At 44.5% G+C, this 22,927-nt stretch overlaps 7 protein-coding genes across 8 annotated transcripts; 3 read left to right on the top strand and 4 right to left on the bottom strand.

The window, feature by feature from the left end:
* Positions 1-298: 298 nt before the first annotated feature.
* On the top strand, positions 299-2,022 carry GL218_05124 (Chromatin structure-remodeling complex subunit rsc7; the record flags this gene model as incomplete). The annotated part of the gene is made up of 3 exons (XM_033581765.1): positions 299-350; positions 489-1,491; positions 1,554-2,022. 3 exons carry the CDS (start codon positions 299-301, stop codon positions 2,020-2,022), a joined length of 1,524 nt encoding a protein of 507 aa, XP_033435479.1.
* A 1,194-nt stretch (positions 2,023-3,216) lies between these two features.
* Positions 3,217-7,377, bottom strand: GL218_05123 (uncharacterized protein; the record flags this gene model as incomplete). The annotated part of the gene is made up of 5 exons (XM_033581764.1): positions 3,217-3,383; positions 5,827-5,931; positions 5,984-6,353; positions 6,415-6,979; positions 7,034-7,377. The coding sequence occupies 5 exons, from the start codon at positions 7,375-7,377 to the stop codon at positions 3,217-3,219; spliced, it is 1,551 nt and encodes a 516-aa protein (XP_033435487.1).
* Positions 7,378-7,880: 503 nt separating this feature from the next.
* On the bottom strand, positions 7,881-8,447 carry GL218_05122 (uncharacterized protein; the record flags this gene model as incomplete). The annotated part of the gene is made up of 1 exon (XM_033581763.1): positions 7,881-8,447. The coding sequence occupies one exon, from the start codon at positions 8,445-8,447 to the stop codon at positions 7,881-7,883; it is 567 nt and encodes a 188-aa protein (XP_033435486.1).
* Positions 8,448-9,930: 1,483 nt separating this feature from the next.
* On the top strand, positions 9,931-11,643 carry GL218_05121 (Sulfide:quinone oxidoreductase, mitochondrial; the record flags this gene model as incomplete). Of its 2 annotated transcripts, XM_033581761.1 has the most annotated exons (7): positions 9,931-10,149; positions 10,209-10,668; positions 10,724-10,903; positions 11,017-11,067; positions 11,142-11,488; positions 11,544-11,574; positions 11,624-11,643. In XM_033581761.1, 7 exons carry the CDS (start codon positions 9,931-9,933, stop codon positions 11,641-11,643), a joined length of 1,308 nt encoding a protein of 435 aa, XP_033435484.1. The 2 variants fall into 2 exon arrangements, with proteins under 2 accessions (XP_033435484.1, XP_033435485.1); XM_033581762.1 differs by having other exon boundaries at positions 11,544-11,627.
* A 3,947-nt stretch (positions 11,644-15,590) lies between these two features.
* GL218_05120 (2,5-dichloro-2,5-cyclohexadiene-1,4-diol dehydrogenase) lies at positions 15,591-16,620 on the top strand (the record flags this gene model as incomplete). The annotated part of the gene is made up of 4 exons (XM_033581760.1): positions 15,591-15,636; positions 15,689-15,936; positions 16,006-16,282; positions 16,355-16,620. 4 exons carry the CDS (start codon positions 15,591-15,593, stop codon positions 16,618-16,620), a joined length of 837 nt encoding a protein of 278 aa, XP_033435483.1.
* Positions 16,621-17,017: 397 nt separating this feature from the next.
* On the bottom strand, positions 17,018-18,070 carry GL218_05119 (putative voltage-gated potassium channel subunit beta; the record flags this gene model as incomplete). Its single annotated transcript, XM_033581759.1, has 1 exon — positions 17,018-18,070. One exon carries the CDS (start codon positions 18,068-18,070, stop codon positions 17,018-17,020), a length of 1,053 nt encoding a protein of 350 aa, XP_033435858.1.
* Positions 18,071-19,849: 1,779 nt separating this feature from the next.
* On the bottom strand, positions 19,850-20,503 carry GL218_05118 (uncharacterized protein; the record flags this gene model as incomplete). Its single annotated transcript, XM_033581758.1, has 3 exons — positions 19,850-20,047; positions 20,123-20,233; positions 20,300-20,503. The coding sequence occupies 3 exons, from the start codon at positions 20,501-20,503 to the stop codon at positions 19,850-19,852; spliced, it is 513 nt and encodes a 170-aa protein (XP_033435859.1).
* Positions 20,504-22,927: the final 2,424 nt, after the last annotated feature.

The raw sequence follows: 22,927 nt of genomic DNA, 5'->3' as shown, positions 1-22,927 counted from the left end.
TGACTTTACATAATCAACATCTTTGTCATGTGATTGGTGGATTTGGCTTAGGCAAAGGCAGGTACATAGGTACTTGATCTAAGGGAGCTTTGTGCCCCATACCTTGGAAATCGCGTTAGTGTGTGTAAGCGCCGCGTTTTACAACATTTCGTCAACTGAGAGCCTTAAATGAGAGCCTCCATCTTAATAGCATTCAAGTGACCCTCTATCATCAACCCGTCGCAGTCTGCTCATTCTGATCCACCACTTTTTATTTTCTTAATCCCTTTATGCATATTACTATATCACAACCCTAATTATGCCTCGGCGACCCGGTCGCGCAGCCGCTAAGCGTGCTGCAGCAAAACTTGGTGAGTCGCTACAATTTTGAATTTCCTTCTCTTGTCGCGCGCGCTATTGAAATTTGATTGCCACTTTCGCATCCTCTCAATACCCCGAATTCATTGGCTATATCTTCGATATATCTAACCTTGGTATTAATGGCGCAGAGAGTACCCCGAGAGCTCTTGAGGATATCGAAGATGAGGTAATGCCAGATGCCGACGCATCAGACGGAGAACAGCAAGTGGAACCCGAGGAACAAGAAAACGAAGATGAATCTGGTGCAGAGCCCGAGGAAAACCAAGACTCCGATGGTCCATCCGTGAAATCACCTTCCCCTCCACCTCAGCCAGTTATTAGAAGGAGACGTCTAGGCCGTCCTCCAAAGAATCGACCGCCAGACTGGGATACCTTACCGATCGAGACCCCCCAGCGCGATCCAAATGAAACCCCAAGGCGCCGTGGTCGTGGCGGATGGAGAGGTAGAGGTGGCCGGAAGGGAGCCTCCTATCAGCCGACGCAGCAAACGATCGACAAAGAGGGCAACATGATGGATATTGTCGACGATGAAGTCGCATTACCCGAAGACCCCGAAGGAGAGACCAAGGTAGACAAGATGGGAAACCTACAAGGAGGGCGCGAGTACCGTTGCCGAACGTTCACTGTTGCAGGTCGGGGAGATCGCCTTTATATGTTGTCCACCGAGCCCGCCCGTTGCGTGGGATTCAGAGACTCATACTTGTTCTTCACCAAACACAAGCGACTCTACAAGATTATTGTGGATGAGGATGAGAAACGAGATATGATCGAACGCGATATCATCCCCCATTCCTACAAGGGCCGTGCGATAGGAATCGTTACGGCCCGTTCGGTATTCCGGGAGTTTGGCGCGTTGATTATTGTCGGTGGAAAGCGAATCATTGACGATTACGAAGTCGCCAAGGCCCGAGCCGAGGGCGTTGTGGAGGGCGAGCTTGCTGATCCTAACGATAAATTCGCCGAGGGCGAGGAATACAACAAGAACCAATATGTCGCTTGGCACGGTGCCAGCGCTGTTTACCACTCAGGGGCTCCCTCTGTCCCTACTCAAAACGGCAAGATAGATATTAAAAAGAGGCGAGTGAATGTGACAGATGTCAACTGGCAATTCGAACATGCCCGTGAGGCGAGGTACGTAATCGTTTTATTCATTAGCACTCGGGGTCATTCAAAATTATTAACTGATCTTCCAGTCGTTTCAATGCTGAAATAGGCGCCATTCGGCGCATGAATCTATCCGGTGTCTACGATGTCCACACAAATATGTTACAGTATCCCGCCATTATGCAGCCTACGCATGCGAAAATCGAGCAGGTTGTAGATTCTTCCGCCCCGACTGGTAGCGTTCGCTTTCCGCCGTTAGACCCGAAGATTCCTCGTAACTTCAAGGTTATCGACGCGTACATGGAGACACCCCCTGCTACCCTCCCGTCTGCCGTATATGAGCAGCGTGAGATACCAGCCTTCCTAGCTGACTTCCAAGGGCTCGGAGCCGTGTCGAAGGACGTCTTAGAAGAATTGCCAGCTGAATGCCGAGAGGCTTTTGAGAAGGCACGAGATAGGGAGAGTTCTTGGAAATCGAAGTGGGGCCCTGAGTCAACCATGGCTCACCGTAGACCCCCTATTATTGATGCTGCGATCGTCCCTTATAGCAGGATGTAAGATTACTACAGGCAATGGAATGTGCTTCTTGAAGCAGTTTTGTTCCATAATCGCCTCTCCGGCTGACTATAGAAAGGCTACATCCTAACGTTTTCGTATTGTCTATGGGTGCATAGCCGCAGCTTCATGATGTAAGAATAGTGCAGTCAGGGCGTTTTAGGTCGCGAAGAGACACAGCAGGATGTTGTCTTAGGTAGACGCGGCGAAGTTGGCATCGACTGGTAACTGGGCGTTTAGCTCTATTCGACTCACTGCCCTTGTGATATCAGGGTGTGGTCTTAATTGATTCATTTGGCTAATCGTTTTAGTTTTTGGTGGCCTTACTAGTGACTCGGTTTAGAAATAATTTCTGCATAGGATCTCTTATGATATAGGTATATCACCATATCGTTCCTTCTAGCGCTAGTTACTAAAGTCATTATCCAAACCGTGTTTTGTTTTCTATATCTTGATTAAAGTAAATGAAAGTTGGAGTGGCCTAGGATGTTGTCAGGATATAAGTAAACCTAGTATAAATTAAATCTACATAGAATATCTATATAAGGGGCGCACAGCGCCTTCGTAGGAGGATAGAAGGTTAAGCATTAATAGATTTTCACTATTACATGGCTACTATACAACAGCGGAGCTGTTGCTTCTAACATCCACTCTACGTATGATATGCATTAAGGGTTTCTATTAACAGATGTATGAATCTCGAGAAAAATATCCTGATACCCCTGAGGCTATATCACGTCAGCTCACTATACTTTAAGTGAATTTCTTCCCCTTCGTTCAATTCTAGCGAGTAGATAAAGCTCATAGTAGTACATGTTGGGATTATGGTCACGTGACAATGGCACCTAGCATTGTCATATGACCAAGGGTTGGGCCCCACCCACACCCTAATCCAATTGTATTTAGATTCCCCCACTTTTCGTAGATCTTCCTCTTTCATCATCAATCAATACAATAGGATATCACTTTTACTACAAGGGTAATTGGTGATATAAAGTAACTGAATCGATTCCCCAGTCAATCCAACAGTACATTCTATGTAATATATGCCCCTATTCGTCCTATCGAAGGAATCATCAAATTGAATACCTAACCCATACACTTGATCTGTAAGGAGAATAAGAAAGGAACATCCAATATACCCCCGAAAGACGAATATAGTACATTAAACCATTGAGAAACTTAGCTTGAAGATATTTATTCCTCCAGCTTAACCTGACCGCCGACGTCGTCTTCGTGTGGTAGCGGCCCGCCGCGCCCTCGTCCGGGGAAGTCCATTATCACGACGGTTTCGAGATGGAAAGCTTTGACGCGGCGATGATCCTGTATCATAATTCCCGTGTGCTCCGTTGAAGGGTTTGCTACTACTCGGACGTTTGATATAGCCCAGATCCGTATGATCCCAAGCAGGAAAGCGGTAATCTTCGAAAACCTGTGTGCTAAGCCCGCTGCTCTCCAGATGGTGGAGGTACAAGTTCCACTCCGTTCTTGTCGTTGTTCGTAATAAACCACCATATTTGATCAATAGCAATGATAACTCGTAGAGATATCTGGGGTCTGACAAATGTACTGTTGCATCAGACAGGATATAGTCTAATGGCGATCGACCCGAAGCGTCCTGGGCGTTAGGGTTCGCTCCTTGCTCCAACAGTTTGGCGGCAATACTAGGAGGGCTTAGGTATAAAACTGTGCCAAGACTAAACCCAGCCAAGTCTATATTTTCCACCGCAGAAGCATTTTCCCAACTAATCGGAATCTCGGTATCCTTTAGTTGACTTACTAAGTCACTGGCTATGTTGCTGCAGTCTTCATCTGGCGTATCGGGCATCCCGAGGCCGAAGCTATCGATCGATGTTGGTCCGACCCATATCCTACAAATTAACCGGCCGAGGCCAAACGAATCGTTCTCGACGATGAATCCTTTTGAGAGAAAGGACTGTACTATTTTCCTACGATCGTAAGATATTGGATCAGTAGCCATGCCTTGCATAATGCTCTCGATAAGCATGGGCGAGTTTGTGAAAACGCTGCTCTTCGCCTTGTACACATCCTCTAGGCAGAGTTGGAGGCCGGCAGCTGTAGCTAAATGCAGGCAGTGGTGTATTTGAGAGGTTGGGTCATAAACCGGAGAATGGGCGAAAAATGTATATTGACTCATACCCGTTGTTCTTTCGGCTTCACGAGCATGAAAAGAAAAGGTTCGAAAAAAATATTGATTTTCGGTAGAATTGTAACGATCGCAACATGAGAAGAAATACTTTGCTAGGAATGAATGGCCATTCTCCTCTGTTACGTTTGCACGATTGCCACCAAGTACCAAGTATCGAAACTGCGGCATCTCAATGAAATCTTTGACAGTTTGATGCATAAGCTGAACATCACCGGTAATAAAGACATCCACCAACCCTCCGGAGACGGTTCTAACAAACTGTTGGGCCCGAGTAAATTCATTTAATTCCCTGATTTGTTGCCATTCCTTGGGACTGAATGACACCTTAGCTGTAGAACATGTCGCAAGCATGTAGAGTTCGCCCACTGCAAGAGCATTCCCAGTTCTTCTAGCTAGGCATTCTAGGATAACATAGGTGTCCCACCTAGTTGCTGGTGGAATGCGTTCGATAATAGCTGTGTAATATTCCTCGAGTTCATCTGGCATGGAAGCGAGTGACATGCGTAAATTATTCTCAGCTGAATCTTCTGTATAGTTGTGCTCTCTCATAATTTGAAAAAGATCGTGTAGGACGAGCTTCACCCAAAGGAAAACACCACGAGAACGAGTTACAATCTCCTCAACAAATTTAAGCAAACAATCAGGTGTCTGAAAAGCACTGCATATGGACGAGATGCAATAGTTGCGAATATCGCCCTTGGTGTGTTCGTGGATTCTAAATCCTAGAGAAGCTCCAAATTCCCTTTGGAACACGTCCCAGTGCCGACTTGAGAATAAAACTCTAACCTTGGTTCTTGGAAAACTCGCGTCTTGGATAAGATCTTTAAGGAATCCTGAAATAAATTCAGGACGTCCATCATATTCATCCAAGGCGTCTAAAAGAAAAAAGATATCCAAGTCGACCAATGTCTGGGAAAATATCCGAAGAAGGATATCTTCTAGTCTTGACTTGGTCCATTCCTCTTTCTGAATTTTGTCTTGGATTTCTATGCGAGATTTATGATCCTTAATAAGAGCCTTGATATCATTTCTAATTTTATTTGACAATTGCTCTTGTACCTCCTCCCCTAGAGTTCGTTGATTTTCAATACTCGGCTCCAGCCGTCGATTATCGGGTATTCTGCTATGATTATTGGGCCGCTCACTATGTTTCAAAATTAAATCATATATCTCAGCTTCTAGATCAATTCGATTGGTCTGAGGTGAAAACGGTTGAAGGTCTAAGCTTCGTATAATTGTTTCGATATCCCGGGCTAGAGACGCATTCTCGGTGATATCGCATAGTCTCGTCAATTGAAGGATGTCAGATTGTAGACTCCCAAGTCCTTTCATCTTTAGTCGCTTGAGGTACTCTTCATCAAATGCTGATCTGATTACCTCAAAAATTGTCTCTTCTGCTTCTAGAATCTGACTGATGATGCTTCGTAGAAGTCCCTCAAAGGACTTTTGAATATGGTTGCCACGATGATGGAAAAAAAATGTAGGCATGATTTGTCGAGCTCTAGAATTCCACTTGTGTAGAAGCTCGAAAGTTCTCTGATCATTATGAATAAACTTCATCATCGTAGACTTTCCAGACCCTGGTTTGCCGCTAATCCAAAAGATTCCCTCTCCTCTCTGAAGCCATTCGGACATACCGATAGAAACATCGTCATATATCCAGTCGAAAGTGTAAGTGGCAGCAGGATCGATTTGTTGTATACGCAAATCACGCTCCGGTGCGCATAAGGACCTCAGAATGACTATAACATAGGTATTAATAAGTTAACAGGCAATAAGCAAATGCATCCATACCTTCATTATCCCATATAATAGGGTCTTGAATCGATACTCGATTTCCAGTACCATTCACGACCAATTGCTGGTCTTTCACACTTTGCGTCCAATCATTACGAATACCTCTACTGTCAGTTGAAACACTACCTCTTGAGATAATGCTTGAATTTGGCCGATCAAATACTGGGTGTATTCCACATATGTTTGCCAGCCTATTCACAATTATGCGGATTCTATGGTCGCCATGGGTGAATTTCACAATGTCAGAATGGTTTTCATCAATCTGAATTGTTAGGGAAGGATCTTCGTAACAACGTCCTCCCGTGGCAGAAGCTCGAGTTACCAGCACTGTTTCTGGTCCTGATCGGCTGGAGGTGTTCCTTAACGACTAATATATAAAAGTTAGCACAGTCCGAAACTTGAACTGACTGGTTAGTTGCTCGACATACTGCGACAGTCGGTGTCATTTTAGTCTCATATGCCCAAAACATTTTCAATGCTCGCACGAAGGAAACTCCGGAAAATCGCTTTTCAAGCTGCGAAAGATAGTCGGACTCGGTTGAGATCTCGGTAATGAGTGCATCTTTGTTTGGTTGGTCTCCGAGCATTCTGAAGATATCATCTATGGCCATACCCTGACTCGGTACGCCGAAAAAGATGACCCCCTGAATTAAGTTAGCGACAGATGCCTGTTGCTGTCCAGCTCCAGCAAGCATCAACAGAGTTTGCTTTAAAATAACACCGCCAAGGCTATGTGCAAGAAATAAAAGCGGTTTTGCTGTTGGTGAGGTCCATCCATTTGCTTCTAAGACGTGAATGAACGAGTTCGCGAGGTCCGGGACTCTCTGAAAAGATGTGCTCGGACGGAGAATCGTATCATATCCGTACAGAATAAACCGTACGGTTGGAAGAAACTGAGGCAATTCATCTCGGATCCACATGAAGGATTTATCTCTCCCATGGGGTTGCCATGAGCCAAAGGGGTGGCTTGCAAGGCCAGAAATAGCGATGCAGCTGCACGGTCAGGTTAGTAATTGCAGAGAATGTACTCTTCAGATGGCAACATACTCGTATTGATGGTTCTCAGGGGCTACTTCATTGAGCGGAGTGAGACCACGGAAATGGCTATCAAGAATGAGAGGCTTTGCTAGGGCAGAATTCTTGAATATCCATTCGCTATTATTAGAGTTAAAGCGAGTTGTAAGGTCGCCTTTTTCGAATGTCAAGGTTGCTGTCTTGGTAGGCGGTCGTTCCCATGGATCGACTGCATAAGCTAACGAAGAGATGCGGATATCGTGGGGTAAGGCTCCTTCGATACATGCCGAGACAAGCTCGGCAGCCGACTGTCTATCTACATGAGTAGGTAAATTACGAAGTCGATATACTTTAGTCTTCTCCGTTGGCGCTGCCATGAGTGAAAATCCGACTTTTACTTGTCATGATGCTGATGCTAACTACTTCTCTCAATTCTTGTAAGTTGCCTTTCATTAGAATGGCAGTGTTGAGGGGAAAATGAGGCTGAGTATCGGGCATCAATGACGTGGACCAACGAGCTTGTGAATGTAAGCGAAGCTGACAATGTTCGAGGTCGAAAGTCCTACATATGCACATGCAAGGTACGTAGGAAGTATAAGATAGCTTTGCAAAAATACCTACGCAAAATTAATAACATAAAAATACGTAGGTACGTAGGAGGGTGCAATGAGAAAAGGGAGTATTTAAGTTTATCATATCATTCTCCAGTATCTTAGGTAAATATATAGGTAGTATATGTAGAGAGAGATTACCCCTGAAATTTGACAAAATCACATTAGCCGAAGATAACAATTGAAAATTATAGTAAGTTAAGTACCTAAGATAACTTTACAATTTCTAACTTTACTGCTCGAATAATCCCTTTAACACTACGCAAGGCTTAAGGTTGAAGCTTCAAATCCGGACACTCCATTGGGTCGTGGTAGAATCTCCCACCCAACTTCTTTACCACATCACACCTCTCCTCCATACTGAACGCATTCCAGACGGGCGCCAGGTACGTATATGGTACGTCGCTTTTGCGCGCCACCACCACCCATACGCCTACCCCGCTCTCAGGCCAAGCCGCAACCACCGTCGTCTTCCGCCACAAGTTTTCCGGGCTGAGCATCTGCGTAGTCATGTACTCGTCTGCGCTCATAAACCACCAGGCGCCAAGCATTCTCATGCGGGCGCAATGCTCATCCTCAGCTGCGGGATCTTCGGAGCGCTCGGCGGGGTCAAATCGAGATAATTGTAGGAATAAGAGATCGACGCCGTTGCAGTGCGGCAAAACGAGAAAGCCCCCGGATGAGGGGTAGCCGTACACTTCAGTTGAATGGCCGCCGAAGACCACGCGGCGCGTCTCCGGTTCTGGGACGTCCCAGTCCGCGTCATACTCGATCTCTCGGCTACCCTCGTCCGGTACGGGCCGGCTCGCGCGAAAAAGGGGCCAGAAACTAAACATGGTTGAATGCCCTAAGATTTCGGGAGCTTGACGAACGGTTTGCCTTTGTAAATAATAATAAAGATTTCTGGAACGCGATGCGGTGCCGTATTATCAGCTTTTAATTGATTATACGGCCAACTTGTAACTTTAACTGCCAAGATGTCTAATACACGAACAACACGCTACGATGTAAAGATACTGATGATAATCTGAGATAAGTATTTTCTTTCATTATATGGTTAGGTAGGTAGCTAGATACACTTTATTGGAAGTGGGAATATATATACTTTTTCTGTTAGAATTGAATCTCGGTGCCTAATGTTAAATAGGTAGCTAGCTAGATCGATAGAACTGAGGGGACAATATGACGGCAGAAATAAGGCAGAAACAATCCAGCACAAGTCAGCAAAAACCGCCGTGCCGTATCATTGCATATTAATTCTCTCAAAAGAGTGCATATACCTAGTATCTTATTTATGTTGAAATGAATGGTCGAGGGACTACTTTCAGGTACAGTATATATGGTATCTTGGAGTTGAATGCATATAAAAAGGACCTCCTTCCTCACTCATTCGGTTATGAATTAAGTCAATATACTGCAACTCATATACGGTATCTTTCAGCAATTTAACTATCTTAAAGTGTATTTGGAATAAGTAGAAACGATAGTTTGACTTGGAGGTGGTGCGTGGCAAGTTTTTATGAGTGACATAACACCGGTTCTAAAAATGCTAAAGGGCTCTTTTGGACGGGAAAGTTTAGCTGAGCATTGATATTTACTCTGTACCTAAGGAAAGGCATTCTATGTTTGCAACAATAAGACTTTACGTAAAGAAGTTTGCTTCACAGCCAGTTGTCAGTTGGGACGATAAGTTGCAGTACATATATAGGAGGCATGCCTGTAGTAGGGTTTAGTTAATGGTTTATAAACAGAAAACATCTCTCCTGAATATCAAAGTCAATTGCTATACTTAATGTATATCCTTATACTTATCATAACCTTACCCGAGAGCCGTGCCGGTAATATGTCAAGTTTCAATCAACTTTAAAACAAGAAGAATTATTAGACCCGCCGTACTCCTTTAAATATATTTTTCCTCCCGCATTTAACTTCGACACTCATCCGCAATATAAATAATTCTGGTAGTATTTAAACTTCTACTTGTTTGATTTATCTATATTTATCTACAACGATATTCGGCTAACTCGTGAACTTGGAAGGATATCGTATCTAATTCCGAGATGAAGTTGGCGGATCCGTACGATTGTGGTTCTATATTTGCTTAAACGGCAAACCTGATTGGTCGCACTAAAGCAAATAGGCAATAAATAAGACTAAGACTAGTATTGCGTGCTTTCACGTGACCACCCATTTCTTCCCATGTATTTGCCAGACTAATAAATAAAACTTGCTGGTAATCAGCCTGCAGATTCGAAGCGGTAGATATCTCGGTTTCCTCTTGCCCAATCATAAGCTTTATCCAAACATATTACTCAAAATATGGCTGGAGTCAGTGTGCTTCGCCCACTTGCTCGGGTCCCAGTTAAGAGGGTTGCGAGGACCTACGCAACCTCGATACCATCCAAGGCCCACCATCGTGTAGTTATTGTTGGTGGAGGTACAGCTGGAGTTACTGTTGCCGCCCAGTTGCAACGTAGCACAGATTTCGAGAATAAGGATATCGCCATATTAGACCCTGCACAGACCCACCACTACCAAGTAAGCAGTATTCGTTCCCATTTCTATTATATCTTGAGTTACTAATAACTTCGAAATAGCCAGGATGGACACTTGTTGGTTCTGGGTTAAGAAGCCTTGCAGATATGCATCGGCCTATGTCCGAAGTGATTCCACAAGGCGTGAAACATTATCCTCTGCGAGTGTCCACGTTTGATCCCGCAAACAACGCAATCAAAACATCCGAAGGAGTTGACGTGTCGTATGACTACCTAATAGTAGCCCCGGGCCTAGAGACAAACTTTTCTGGAGTGTCAGGTCTTGAGCAAGCACTACAGGATCCCGCCAGCCAGATATCATCCATCTACTCGGAGAAGACGGTGGAGCAGGTATGGAAGAACATGCAAGCTTTCAAGAAAGGGCCAGCTATTTTCACCCAGCCTGCTGGTGTTATTAAATGCGCTGGCGCTCCCCAGAAGATAATGTGGATGGCCCATTCGCAGTGGAAGCGGGATGGCGTACGAGACAATATCAACATCACCTTCGCAACTGGTGCTCCTGGTAAGATGACCGACGTATCATGTTAAATCGACCAACATATGTTAATGCTGCTTAGTTATGTTTGCCGTCCCGAAGTACTCACAAGCGCTTGAAGATCTGCGCAAGCAGCGCCATGTCGAAGGCCTTTTCCAACATAATCTAGTTAAAGTAGACCCGAAGAATAAGGTGGCGACATTTAAGAACTTGGCGGACGGTGCTAACGGAGCACTTGTTGAGAGAGAGTTCGGCTTTCTACGTAAGCTTTCCTCGACCTTCTTGGTCCCCTGACCCCCTTTTTTTGCATTAAATATTTCTGCGCATTTCCGAGCTGCAAGTTGGTATAATAATTGCTAACTCAAATGTTGATAGATGTGGTACCTCCTCAAAAACCGTGGGACTGGGTTGCCAAATCTCAACTAGGTAAGTATCCCGCGAGAAACTCTCATTATGATGAGTGTTATGTTAAAGATGACTAATTATGTTTCTCCTCGTAGCGGATGCCGCGGGTTGGGTTGATGTGGATAAGTCCACTACGCAGCATACCAAGTACAAGAACGTTTTCTCTCTTGGCGATGCATCGAGTCTTCCGAACAGCAAAACCGCAGCTGCTATCACATCTCAAACGCCAGTTTTAATAGACAATCTTTTGGCGGTCATGAAAGGCAAGGAGATCAAGGCGTCGTATGACGGCTACGCAAGTTGCCCCTTATTGACCGGCCACAATGAGCTTATGCTCTGCGAGTTCAAGTACGGCGGTGTGCCCAAGGAGACTTTTGCAAATATACTTGGTGGTCAGGAGCAGCCTAGTCGGTTATTCTACCATTTGAAGAAGGATTTCTTCGTAAGTCACTCAAGGGGGTCCCCCCATCTAGAAGTACTCGCTAACCAGCTCATAGCCATATGCCTACTGGAACTACTATGTAAAAGGTACCTGGTTTGGCCCAAGAGGATTTTTCCGCCCTAATACGACAGCAAGTTAAATATAGACCCGACTAGTCAGGTAGTAGATAATAAGTATTTTAACAGACAAGCCCCCTGATAATTCTTAGAGTACTTTTTTCGCTTTGACCTAGATTAGACAATTTACGCTTATGTAAAGTATTAAGTATTAGGAGGTACCTTAGGAGGAGGTAGTTATATGATAAATGCGACTAAACATTTCTACGTTGATTAGCCTCTTAAGTGGACGCATACATCCATCTCCCAGTTTTGGTTACATTTAACTACCAAGAGTTTTAGTGCTACTTGGATATGACGTAGATATTGTAAAATCTTCGCGGGACGGCTGCATGATGGGTAAAATGATGAAAGTGTCCTATGTACATACAGCATGCGGTGGTACCCAGGATCAGCGCGATAAAAGGGGTCAGGGGGGTATTTTCGCCGGGCGAGAACCTTACGGATATATCTTATAGCTACCTAACTATACGATATCTCACTACCCTCAACCATGGACTGACCCAGACCAGACGTCGTATCTACTGCAATACCCGGGCCTTCCAACCAATCCCTAAACACCCCATGTGCTGATATTTCGGGGAGATAGAATCGTCGGCCGAGTTGCTGTACAGTATAATAGTTGCCAATCTTTGCCAATAGGGGTAGCAGACATCGAGCCACTAGTCAACTTTTTGGCACATGGCCTTTTGACAACTTTAAGTGCGGGTTGCATAATTCACTCAATAGTGTAATTTTTTAATTCTATAAATTGGCCGATGGATTTTAGCTAGCCCTTTTGAGATTATACCTCCGAGGCATTCTTACAAATATCTATCATCATCGCGACGTTGGTCTGCTATAGCATAACCCTCGAAATGAAGACCATGTAACTAGACAAGCTTGGCATGACCCCTCCATAAAAAGAATCAATATTAGCGTAACGTAAGCTGTTCGGTATTATTGTATTCGTCATAGTGGTGGCGATTCGTGGTGTCGTTACTATCCGAATGTTAAGAAATTAACCTACTTCTTCTCGGTATAATCCGCTTTAATATAAATGTAACTAAGCAAAACGCATTAGCTCTGACCAGACACCTATGTATCGGGCCCGAAAGCTGGTGAACTTGACACTGAAAATGTTGGTGTGTTGGTTGGTTGGTTGGTTAATTTATTGTTTGTAACTTACCCGATATCTCTCAGCGCCCACTCCAACACTTCAAGCCCGAATGCGATAAATGGTCGGCCCGTGAGCAGACCGGGGAATAAATGTTTCGGATGGTCTCGGAACCAAGCCGTACACCCGATTCTCTCACCTGGAAAAACATTACGTAGCGGAGCGGTGAGTACGACATCCTGGTAGCTCACATGCATGTCAGACATTTGCGACGTCTTGGATAGGTCCGTAGGAGATTTTTGTCGCACCGAAAACATACGTATCGTCCCAACGAAAGGGTAGCGAGTCGCTAACCCAGGCGGGAAGGAGGGAAACCAGGGTGCGCGCTAATCGCGAATCGATGCTGTTCGCAGGTGTGAATATCTGGGATACCTAGGTCAGTATTATACCCTGACTCCATATCACTTGACATTTTTCAAAATGTGATGCTGCAACGTGAAATAACCTAACGGGAAAATAGTTTGCCTAACACGATGCATTGCAGGGGAGGCAACTATGGTCCATTATGTAGGCAGCTTCAACGGGCCGGCCTGCAAGTCGGCTGGGAAATGCTACCATGTTCGTGGTCCCTACTCCTTTCAGCTGGTCGGGGCGTTACAATGAAACCCTGGGGATGAATAGGGTTAGCTATGTACAAAGCAATCGAGTTTAGACGCCCTCTAACCGCATTACACATCCATCCCACGAAAGTCCAGCATAAAATAATAGACTAAGTTGAACTAAGTTAGACATATGTAATAAGTCCTCAGCAGGATCTTGTAATTTCCCCAGGCCTTGTTTTCAATTTGCATGAAATCTTTCTTACATACATCTGCCTATGTTACCGTAGGTATGTATTAATCTTTTTCTTCCCATTTTGTTCTGCCCGCGGGGTATTCGGAGGATCCTGTACGCCCCGGGATATTCTTCACGTGGATGGGACATGCATCGGGTACCCAGCATGTGATGGAGATGTTCCCATTAGCCATTCATTCCGACGTCGTTAGTAATTCCAGCTCGACACGCACGATCCCGACGACCCACGGCTGATGTTCGATTCTCAACCCATGAGCTGATAAAAATTGGACCCAAATTCAGTCTTGAAACTTACAAGCCAGCCCCTATTCTAACAGCCCTGACCTGCAACAGGTTCAGCCGCCAGGTAGAAGCATTCCCGAAGCGTTACCAAGAGATCGATAGGGGCTTAGTTACGAGAGGGGGCTGATAATGAGGATAACGAGCTAGGACCAGATGTCTAAGTTGAATGGTCCTATATGTGGATCTGGGTATGCTCAAAATATCCAGTATCCACTCGGGTTACGAAAACAAACGGGGTTGGACTGGTAAACTAGTCCGAATTCTTCTCCTCGGTTGGTTCTCATTCATGATGCCCTGTCGGTAGAATTGGCAAGTCGAGGTTGGCGTAATCAACTGAATTCCTACCAGATTCAATGACATTATCATCTATATAATAGACGAATTACAGCTAGAAGCTAGGATTATATCTCCATCCTTCATCTCCATGCAAGGTTGCCAAGACGGGAGTCAAGCCACGTGCTCCCCACAGATTAACTGTCTATGTAAGCCATGTGGCGCCGGGGAGTAGGGCACGGTGTTATACTACGAGGAGCGTATTGGCTGGGAACCCTTGCTACCTGATTGGGCACCTGCTTCGCGTTCATTATTGACATCGTACATGCATAAGCTATGGCTAACTACGGGGAAGCTTTAGCAAAGTGCGGGATGACTTGAAGGAAAACGCGTTGAGACATCAAGAAGTTAAGTTGAGTTGACTTGGTGGCTTGATACTAGTTCAAAGAGACAAACTAGAAGCCTCCAGGAACTTTCTAAAAACTCCGAACTCCACGACGGGAAAGCCTTTTAATTACCTAGAGTCGAAAACCCACAGACAAGTTTAGTACGTAAGAGGCTGGCTCATATGATCCTCAACTTGGGGACTTCTCAAGTACTCATGTCAAAGCGGAGATCGACAATCTGCGAATAACCCTCTGCGGCAATGTCGACACCGCATATAAACCAGGTTCATAACTCTGCCAGGGAGTAGAAACGTGGCTGTGGAGACGTTTGTGGGACCCTGCCGGCGTGATAATGCTCGGTATCTGCTAGACATTGCCAAGTATAGGCGAACCCGATAGGGATCAGTCGGCTATAGGATATAGCTTGTTGTGTCGCATTCCGTATCACATTAGCAGTGTCATTATTGGGAAGATTTGGGAAAAAGGCTACTGTGATGAAATCAACCCAGCAGCAGGCATTGCAATAATAGCTATGCTATCATAGCAAACAGCGATCTATCTATGGTACACCCCTCAATTCCAGTCGATGGCTGCTTAATACGGCATACATTTTAATGGAAAATGGTCCGAACGCTCTTATTCGACCGGTCTTTAACATGTATTGGTGCAGTTGGTTCGAATTGAACCGAAATGTGTAACCATACCACATCGCTCTTGGTTGCCCGAGCTTTGTAAGTGGCACCACCCCAGAGACCTGGTAGCTAGAAATCATAGGACGCGACTAAAAAGAAATTCGTCGTTTTACTAATCGCTTTGCGCGGGTCTCCCTAGTCGATGTCTCTTCAGGGGTATAACTTTTCTATCTATAGGCGTGCTAGGGTCATAAGCAATACCTCAAGGGGGGGCAAATTTACGGATGCCTATATCGGAACTATCTACGTGTATATATATATCTCTACATCCACCCTCGCCTTACATAGTTCCCTTATTCTTCTTATCTTCACTATAACATCAAAATCACTTTGAATACTATATACCCACAAGCAATTAACTAAACTCTTATACTATAACCAACTGACTTTAACACATCCAATATGGCCGGGCAAGATTTTACAGGAAACGCTTTCGTTACTGGCGGAGGTAAGAACTATCCCTTGGGAAGAGCTTCTTTCATAAGTCTAACTTCACACAGGTAGTGGGATATCAAAGGCAATCTGCGTGGCATTTGCAAGACGCGGGGTACGAGGACTAGTAGTGGCGGATATTAACCTCGAGCTCGCGATCAAGACCGCCGCAGAGAGCAAAGCGGTCGCCATAAATCCCGAGTTCCGCGTAGAAGCTTACCAGCTCGACGTGGCGCATCCAGAATCCGTCCAAAACGCCATTGACCGCATGGCGGACACATTCGGGCGCATTGACTACGCCATAAATGGAGCTGCTGTACGTTTCTACGATTTAACACTACTACTTACGATTCACAATATTAACAGTATATGTCACTATGCTTAGGTTCTTGGAGAGTATAACGAAGTATCAGAGACCGGCCTTGACACGTTACGGAGAACCTTCGAAGTCAACGTACAAGGATCATTCCTAGTATTAAAAGCCGCCACGAAAGTCATGGCGTCCCAAAAACCCGTCATGATCGACGAATCACTCCCGGCGCGGGGTGTATCCCGTGGGGTTATTGTCAACATTAGCTCAGTAGTTGGCCACATCGGTCTACCGAAAATAGTGCAATGCGTTGCCTCGAAACACGCGGTAATCGGTTTAACCAAGACTGCGGGTAAGTGACCGCCATTGCATTTTATACGTCCCCATAACTACCGAAAACCTTGTTTGCTGATTTTCTTCGCAGCTCTCGACAATATTAAACACAACATTCGCGTTAACTGCGTCTCACCGTCATGGGTGGATACTCCTGTGGTGCAAAGTGCCGTCAAGAGTATGCCGTCGTTAGAAAAGACAATCGCGTCCCACTTACCAATGGGGCGGATGGGACTCCCGGAGGAGATTGCAGACGTGGTCCTCTTCCTATGCAGCCCGGGTGCGAGTTGGGTTAATGGTACCAACTTCATCGTTGATGGGGCCATGACAGTTGGTCCCTGCAGTCCGGACATGTGATCATCATACTATTAGTGGGCACAGAAGGCCAGCCTTAAGGAAAGCCTCGCGGAGTTTAGAGATTTGGTTTATGCGAAGAGCACTTTTTACCCCTTATTTCTGGTCTTGGTTTGGGGAATCAGGGGAAATGTTGGGCACCTAACATGCGGTCAGCCCCTCATATATCAGGCATTCCTGTAGGTTATAGGTAGCTTCTTGAATGAAAACAAGAAAAAATAACAATTCACAAACATGGTTCCGGGTCTGAATAGTGCAAGGTCCGTGCTTGTAAGGCGCTATTATTAGCGAGATTATCATTTTAGTCTCGTTCCATTTTGATTCTATCGAACATTCGGATAAGATACCCGGCTCCTTGGTTATGGATCGTCAGTCGTCTATCCCCCTTACTTCCAAGTTTCTACCTCTCACGACCAAACTTCGCGGGCTGAGTAGGTGCGTTGTCAAGAATCTTCTCTATCTCCTCCAATACATCCGGTGTTATCTTATCCACCAACTTAAGAGCTTTGACGTTGTCTTCGATTTGCTCAACTTTTGTGGCGCCGAGAATTACCGTGCTGACATTCGGGTTCTTGAGAGTCCAAGCCAAAGCTAACGATGCAGTAGTTCCACCAAGGCGTTCCGCAATTGCGGTCAGCTTCTTAACCTTCTCAAGCTTCGCTTTACCCTCCTCCGTCTGTAATGACTTGATAGTACCGTCAAAGAACTCTCCGTGTTTGGCGAAACGCGATCCTTCGGGGATACCGTTGTTGTATTTCCCAGTTAATAGGCCAGAGGCGAGCGGAGACCAAATTGTGGTACCGTACTTGAATTGATCAAAGAGCGGTGCGTATTCAACCTCGAATCGCTGGCGGTGAAATGCGTTGTATTGGGGCTGCTCGACCACTGGTGCGATGAGATTATATCGCTCTGCGATCTGGGTGGCTTCCATGATCTGGGTAGCACTCCACTCTGACGTACCCCAGTAATAAGCTAGGTTGAGGTTTCGGATGACTTGAGTGAAGCCCTCCACGATTTCCCTCATGGGCGTAGCATAATCAGGGCGGTGAGCGAAAACAACGTCAACATATGGTTGTTGCAGACGTTCGAGAGAAGACTTAAGACCCTCAACAATATGTTTTCGGCTAAGTCCGCGAGTGTTGGGTTCCTTGCGACCGGTACCAAAGAAGATCTTAGTGGTAAGGACATATTCGTCACGAGGCCAGTCAAGTTCTTTCAAGGCGTTACCCATCTCCAGCTCAGACTCTCCCGAAGCATAAGTCTCTGCTGTGTCAAAGGTGTTGATACCATGGTCCCAGGCGGTCTGAAGGCATTTTTTGACAATCTCGCCCTTCTCTGTACCTCCATAGGTTAACCATCCACCCAAAGACAGCACGCTCACCTTCAGACCCGTTGGGCCGAGATGGCGGAACTGCATGTCCTTGGGATCATATGCGGATCTTACGGCTGGCATTGTAGCTATTCTTCTTGAGTGCTGTATCTGGTTTTTGGGGATGATGGCTGAGAACCTGTGAAATACACGAGACATGAGGGGAAGTGGAAATTTATTTGTAGGCAGTTTTTTTGGGTTATGCAATGGCGAGAACGGCTTAATGGGTTAAGATAATAGTATAAGTCATTTAGCATAACGTCAGTAATATACTTAACCCCATTAAACCTCCCGAGGTATCTTATCGTAGTTTTTTTTATGTGAGTGTACATTTGCTTAACAATCCATTCCGCCTTTCATAACTCCGATACTAGTATCTCATTATCGAATTACTTGACCTTTCTCGGTTTATTAAGAACCTTGAATGCCATGACGCAATTGAGTCTCCACTAAGACTAGCATAAATGTTATCGTCCATACTACTACGAGAATAGGCAAAAGCCGGTAGCGTCATCACTAACCTAGTAAGCTATCAGTCAGTAGTGTCGGCTAAGTCTGTTCAGGGCACATGTAAGTGATAACTTGGGTCCTAATATCATCATGTTACAGTTATAATTATAGGTAGGTAGTTACTACAAGTATATACCTTCCAAGTCTTTATATTAATGCTACACCGAAAATATCATCCACATTCGCACGGTAAAATTCTAGCTGTTCAATCGAATGATTTTTCTAGCACTGAAAGGGAAGTCAATATGTGAAATATTTCTAGTTTTTATAAGCTTAAAATCTACATGTACCTAGGTACTTGCCTATAATTATAGTCTAAGCACGATGACAAGCCTCTATATATGTACGATGCACGAGGAACCAAAAAGAACCTAAAATCTCGTAAATACTCTTAAGTCCGTATGTAATTAGTAACGTCGCATGTCATATGGAGTAGGATTACGCCGAAAGAGTCATATATTTATTCAATTGGCTTCAAATCAGCACGCGCGTGTATTTTGTAATATGCTATTAGTCTGGTGTCTGGTATAAAACATCGCAATTGCTTGTTTAATGCCATGATAAAACTCATATCCTTTCTATATTACTTCTTGCGGCTGCAAGGCGAACTATCATTGGTTACCATGGGCATGGTAAACTTAATATTGGTAAGCACTTTTATCGCATTAGATTGGCCTATTATAGGAGACCTCTTCGGTCTTAGTAAAAGGTAAAGCGGCGAAAATCCTTAAGCTCTATGGAAGAGGCTTATACATTCACATTCTTGGATATATTGCTATTGGTCTATACTCATACTCAGGTATACATACCTCTTGCTTCCAACCGTATTAGAGGAGTTACCTTAGGTACTTATCCGCCTATGAAACCAAAGCGAATTGGAGCCGTATACCTTGGGTACATGTTAGTTGACGTTATTTTCAAAAAGGTGGCTATCTAGAAGCTCCTCTACTAAATATTACTGGCCTTCCTCAAATGACGGTTACCCTATAGTTATTTTCGATTGTGCCCCAAAAGATCGTGCCCAACGTTGTCATAGTCTGGATAGAATTAAGACAAGCTCATGTCCTGATTCGAACCACGGACTACCTCCTATACATGTCTCATGACGTGGGCTGTCAACTGCGCATTGATGATCCGCCAAGAATGCATGAAACAAGCTTCAACGTACACAGAGCATGCAGACAGTACATGTTGTGGCACAAAACGAAACGATATAAATTTATTCGTCATAAGTACACGCTTTTGTACTCCCGCCCCATATCGTTTATGCTCCTGGATGATAATTAGTCTACATGCTCATTATTTAGATAAACAATCAATAATATGAGAAATTTCATCGACCAGTCAAGTTCCCTAAACATGCGTATCTTCTTGCGTATCAATATTATGCTGCTTCTGTTGCTTCTCCCTCCATGACACGTAGTACCAGATCCCAAGCGTTAGTAGGGTCAATACTATAGTGAACAAGATGTATATCCAGAAGTAACGTGAGACCACGGTATTGCCGTCGTCACCAGGAAACCAGTTAAAGAACTGCATGGAGAAAACGCTCTGCCGGGGGTGGTTAATTATGACCATGCCTTTCAGGCGGAATAGCAATCCCGCATCAAATAAATCATCACTTACCGCACAGAATGTCCCTGGGAGAAACACCATTGTCACTACAGCGATAGATCGCATGTGTCGTGAATCACGTCCCGTTGCCAGCGCTATTTCGACATTGGTGTCCCCGTGGGACTATCAAGAGTAATGTTAGTGAATAGACTATTTATATATTAGTAGGATTGGGAAGGTAGATCGGACCCATTGCGTAGCCATTGCCATTCCATCAAGTCTCATAGTACATTCTCGAATTTTATCTTCGTACTCCTCTATCATAGCCTGAAGGCGGCTATTGATTCTGGCTCCGAATATCCTCATCCGGTCATTACGCGACTCGACGTTTTCCTTGCTTTGTGGAATGGTCCTGTGTTGGTTGTATTCACTAACGGCACCGACATACGACATCTCGTAGGACGGATGGCTAATTGACTCCGTTAATGAGCTTCTCTCGGAGTCGCAACTAACATATGAGATATCGCCATTACTAATTCGCGAGTATTGTCTCTCATATGGTCCAAATAGAGTATTTCTGAGCTCATCAATATGCCTAGCCATCTTAAATAACTGTGTATTCCAAGTAACCAGGCTGTTCTTTAGATATGCTGTGTCGAGCCACTGCGACCTCTTATCCTTGCTTTGCCCCTTAATGTTAGGGCTGCGTATCTGTTGTTCCACTGGAAGTTGATAATCTAGTTCGAATATCTTCTCTTCAATATTGTTCATATAATCCTCAATAATATTGAGGTGTCGGGTTCTCTCTAGCTCTGCAAAAATTCCCGGTAGGAGTAAAGGGTAGCTAGCTTCTACTCCAGGATAGCTTAGTCGCGTAATAACTTCATTCTCGATAGATACGGGACAGCCGAATAGCACAGCATACGTTAGTCCCGAACGTGGGAAATGGGTAACAGTTAGTGCGAGATCCGCTTCCCAGGCATTTGTAGTTCGACAGTTGTATACTATTTTTCTCCTCGTGAGCTTTACCTCTCCACGTGCACGAGAATCATAATGTTAATGTACGTACTATACGCGGGATCCATGGAGCTCTCTAGTTTGATCTCCAGCTCTACCCAAGAGAAATGTGGTACATCAGATCGATTTATAACTCGGGCTATTGACCCGTGAATGTAAAACCTTTCCGACATTAATTGGAATATTTCGAGAGAAAACGGCAAAGTCCTGACACTGCGGCTTCCACCCTTATTCAGAAAAGTTTCCTTTTCATGGTTCATCCCTCTATCCACTTCAGTAGGGTAGTTCGTGGTCTAAATCTATGAGTTAGCGACTCATCAGTGTCCTTCGATGCTGATTTATGGCTGTTATATACTGTTGAGAGCTTCATTTGACCGGGCCGTCTTGCGAGTCTATCATTACAGTTAGCATCCTAATATACGAGTTTTAAGTACCATTATTACATCAGTATAAGTCCTGACTTTAAGCTATCAGGCCGAGGAAGCTTTTTGAATAGTTAGCAAAGGTACCTTTGACGCAGTAAGTTCCATTTGCGCGTGTACCGCATTAATCCATTTCTTCCAACAATCATCCGTATCAATCGAATTGATAACTAACTCCTAGAAATGTAAATCAGTATGTCGTTACGAAATCCGAAGGATAGATATAGTCAATCTAACCTGCTTAGATCCCTCCAACTTTGTTACTACTGTTGACTCCCCTGGCTCGTATTTGAAAACTTTTCGAAAGTCCTTTTCGTTTATCCCAATGCTTTCTCTCGGCAAATCCATCTCGTTGATATATATATACCTATATATTAGAGCTAGGTATGCCTAAATCAAATGATTGAAATTCCTCTCCGTTCCAGTTCGGGCAGCATTTATCGGAATTGCAGATACAATCGTGTCAGGACAGTGAACAGTGCATTATACACGGCTAACTACATGGCTTTATAGGCAATAAAAGGCTACCCGCTGAGCCCCATATACTTGTCCGAGGTTACTTGTCTGGAGTGAGCACTTAAAAAAGCCACTTAATTCGTGCACTCGCATTAAAGCAGATGAGTCCGTACTCCGTAGCAACGCCACGTTGACTTGAAATATCCAAGGTTGAGAGCTATAGTAGTTTTACAGCTAGTTTAAGAGGTAGGTAGTACTCAACACTAATGATATTCTCATCCATGGTTAACTTGCACACACAATTACCCATTCGTACAAAATATCAAGAGGCTACCCCTGTATTTAAATGTCCTATCTAAGGTGCTACATAAAGAGGTACCTCCTTAATGCAGTATGCAGTATGCAGTGTAACCTACTCGTTATCTTTCAGCCTCCAATAAACACAGCCACGTACTTGTATAAGGCACTTCTTTAGGCATATTGCATATTAGGCTCGCGGGCGTTTTCCCCACTTTCGGGATTATGCTTTTTAGGTACTCCGGCGGCGTTAAACAGCATATCTAGGCTTATTGCAAGGCTATGTCTCTTTCTAGCTAAGTAAGAGTGTGCCTCAAAAATCAAGGATTGATTGACCGAAGTGTACTTGTTCCAAGTTACAGCCCCCTACGAGATTATGGCTGCAATCTCAGTCTTCCGAGCGCGATATGCCGATGAAATTTCGCTGTATGAGCAGCTAAGAAAGGTATTTCCAACAGGTATAATTCAAATCAACGTAGGTATTCAAACATCACGAAGCATGTTCCTCCCCAATAATAGTAGTTCTAATAGTAACTTCCAGTTCCAACGAGGTCGATTCTACTGCACAATCCCGCGAACCTTAACGCCGGTAAGATATTCGTACTAAAGGGGGGGAAAGGGGTTCAAATAAAGTAACAACCCGATATCTGATATTTAGTATTAGAAAGAGACCGAAGATGTTCAA

This window comes from Daldinia childiae, assembly GCF_008694065.1.
Source record: "Daldinia childiae strain JS-1345 chromosome Unknown Scaffold4, whole genome shotgun sequence".
NCBI classification, from domain to species: Eukaryota; Fungi; Ascomycota; class Sordariomycetes; order Xylariales; family Hypoxylaceae; genus Daldinia; species Daldinia childiae.
Note: the sequence above shows the minus strand (reverse complement) of the source record. Positions and strands in the feature narration are given on the sequence as shown.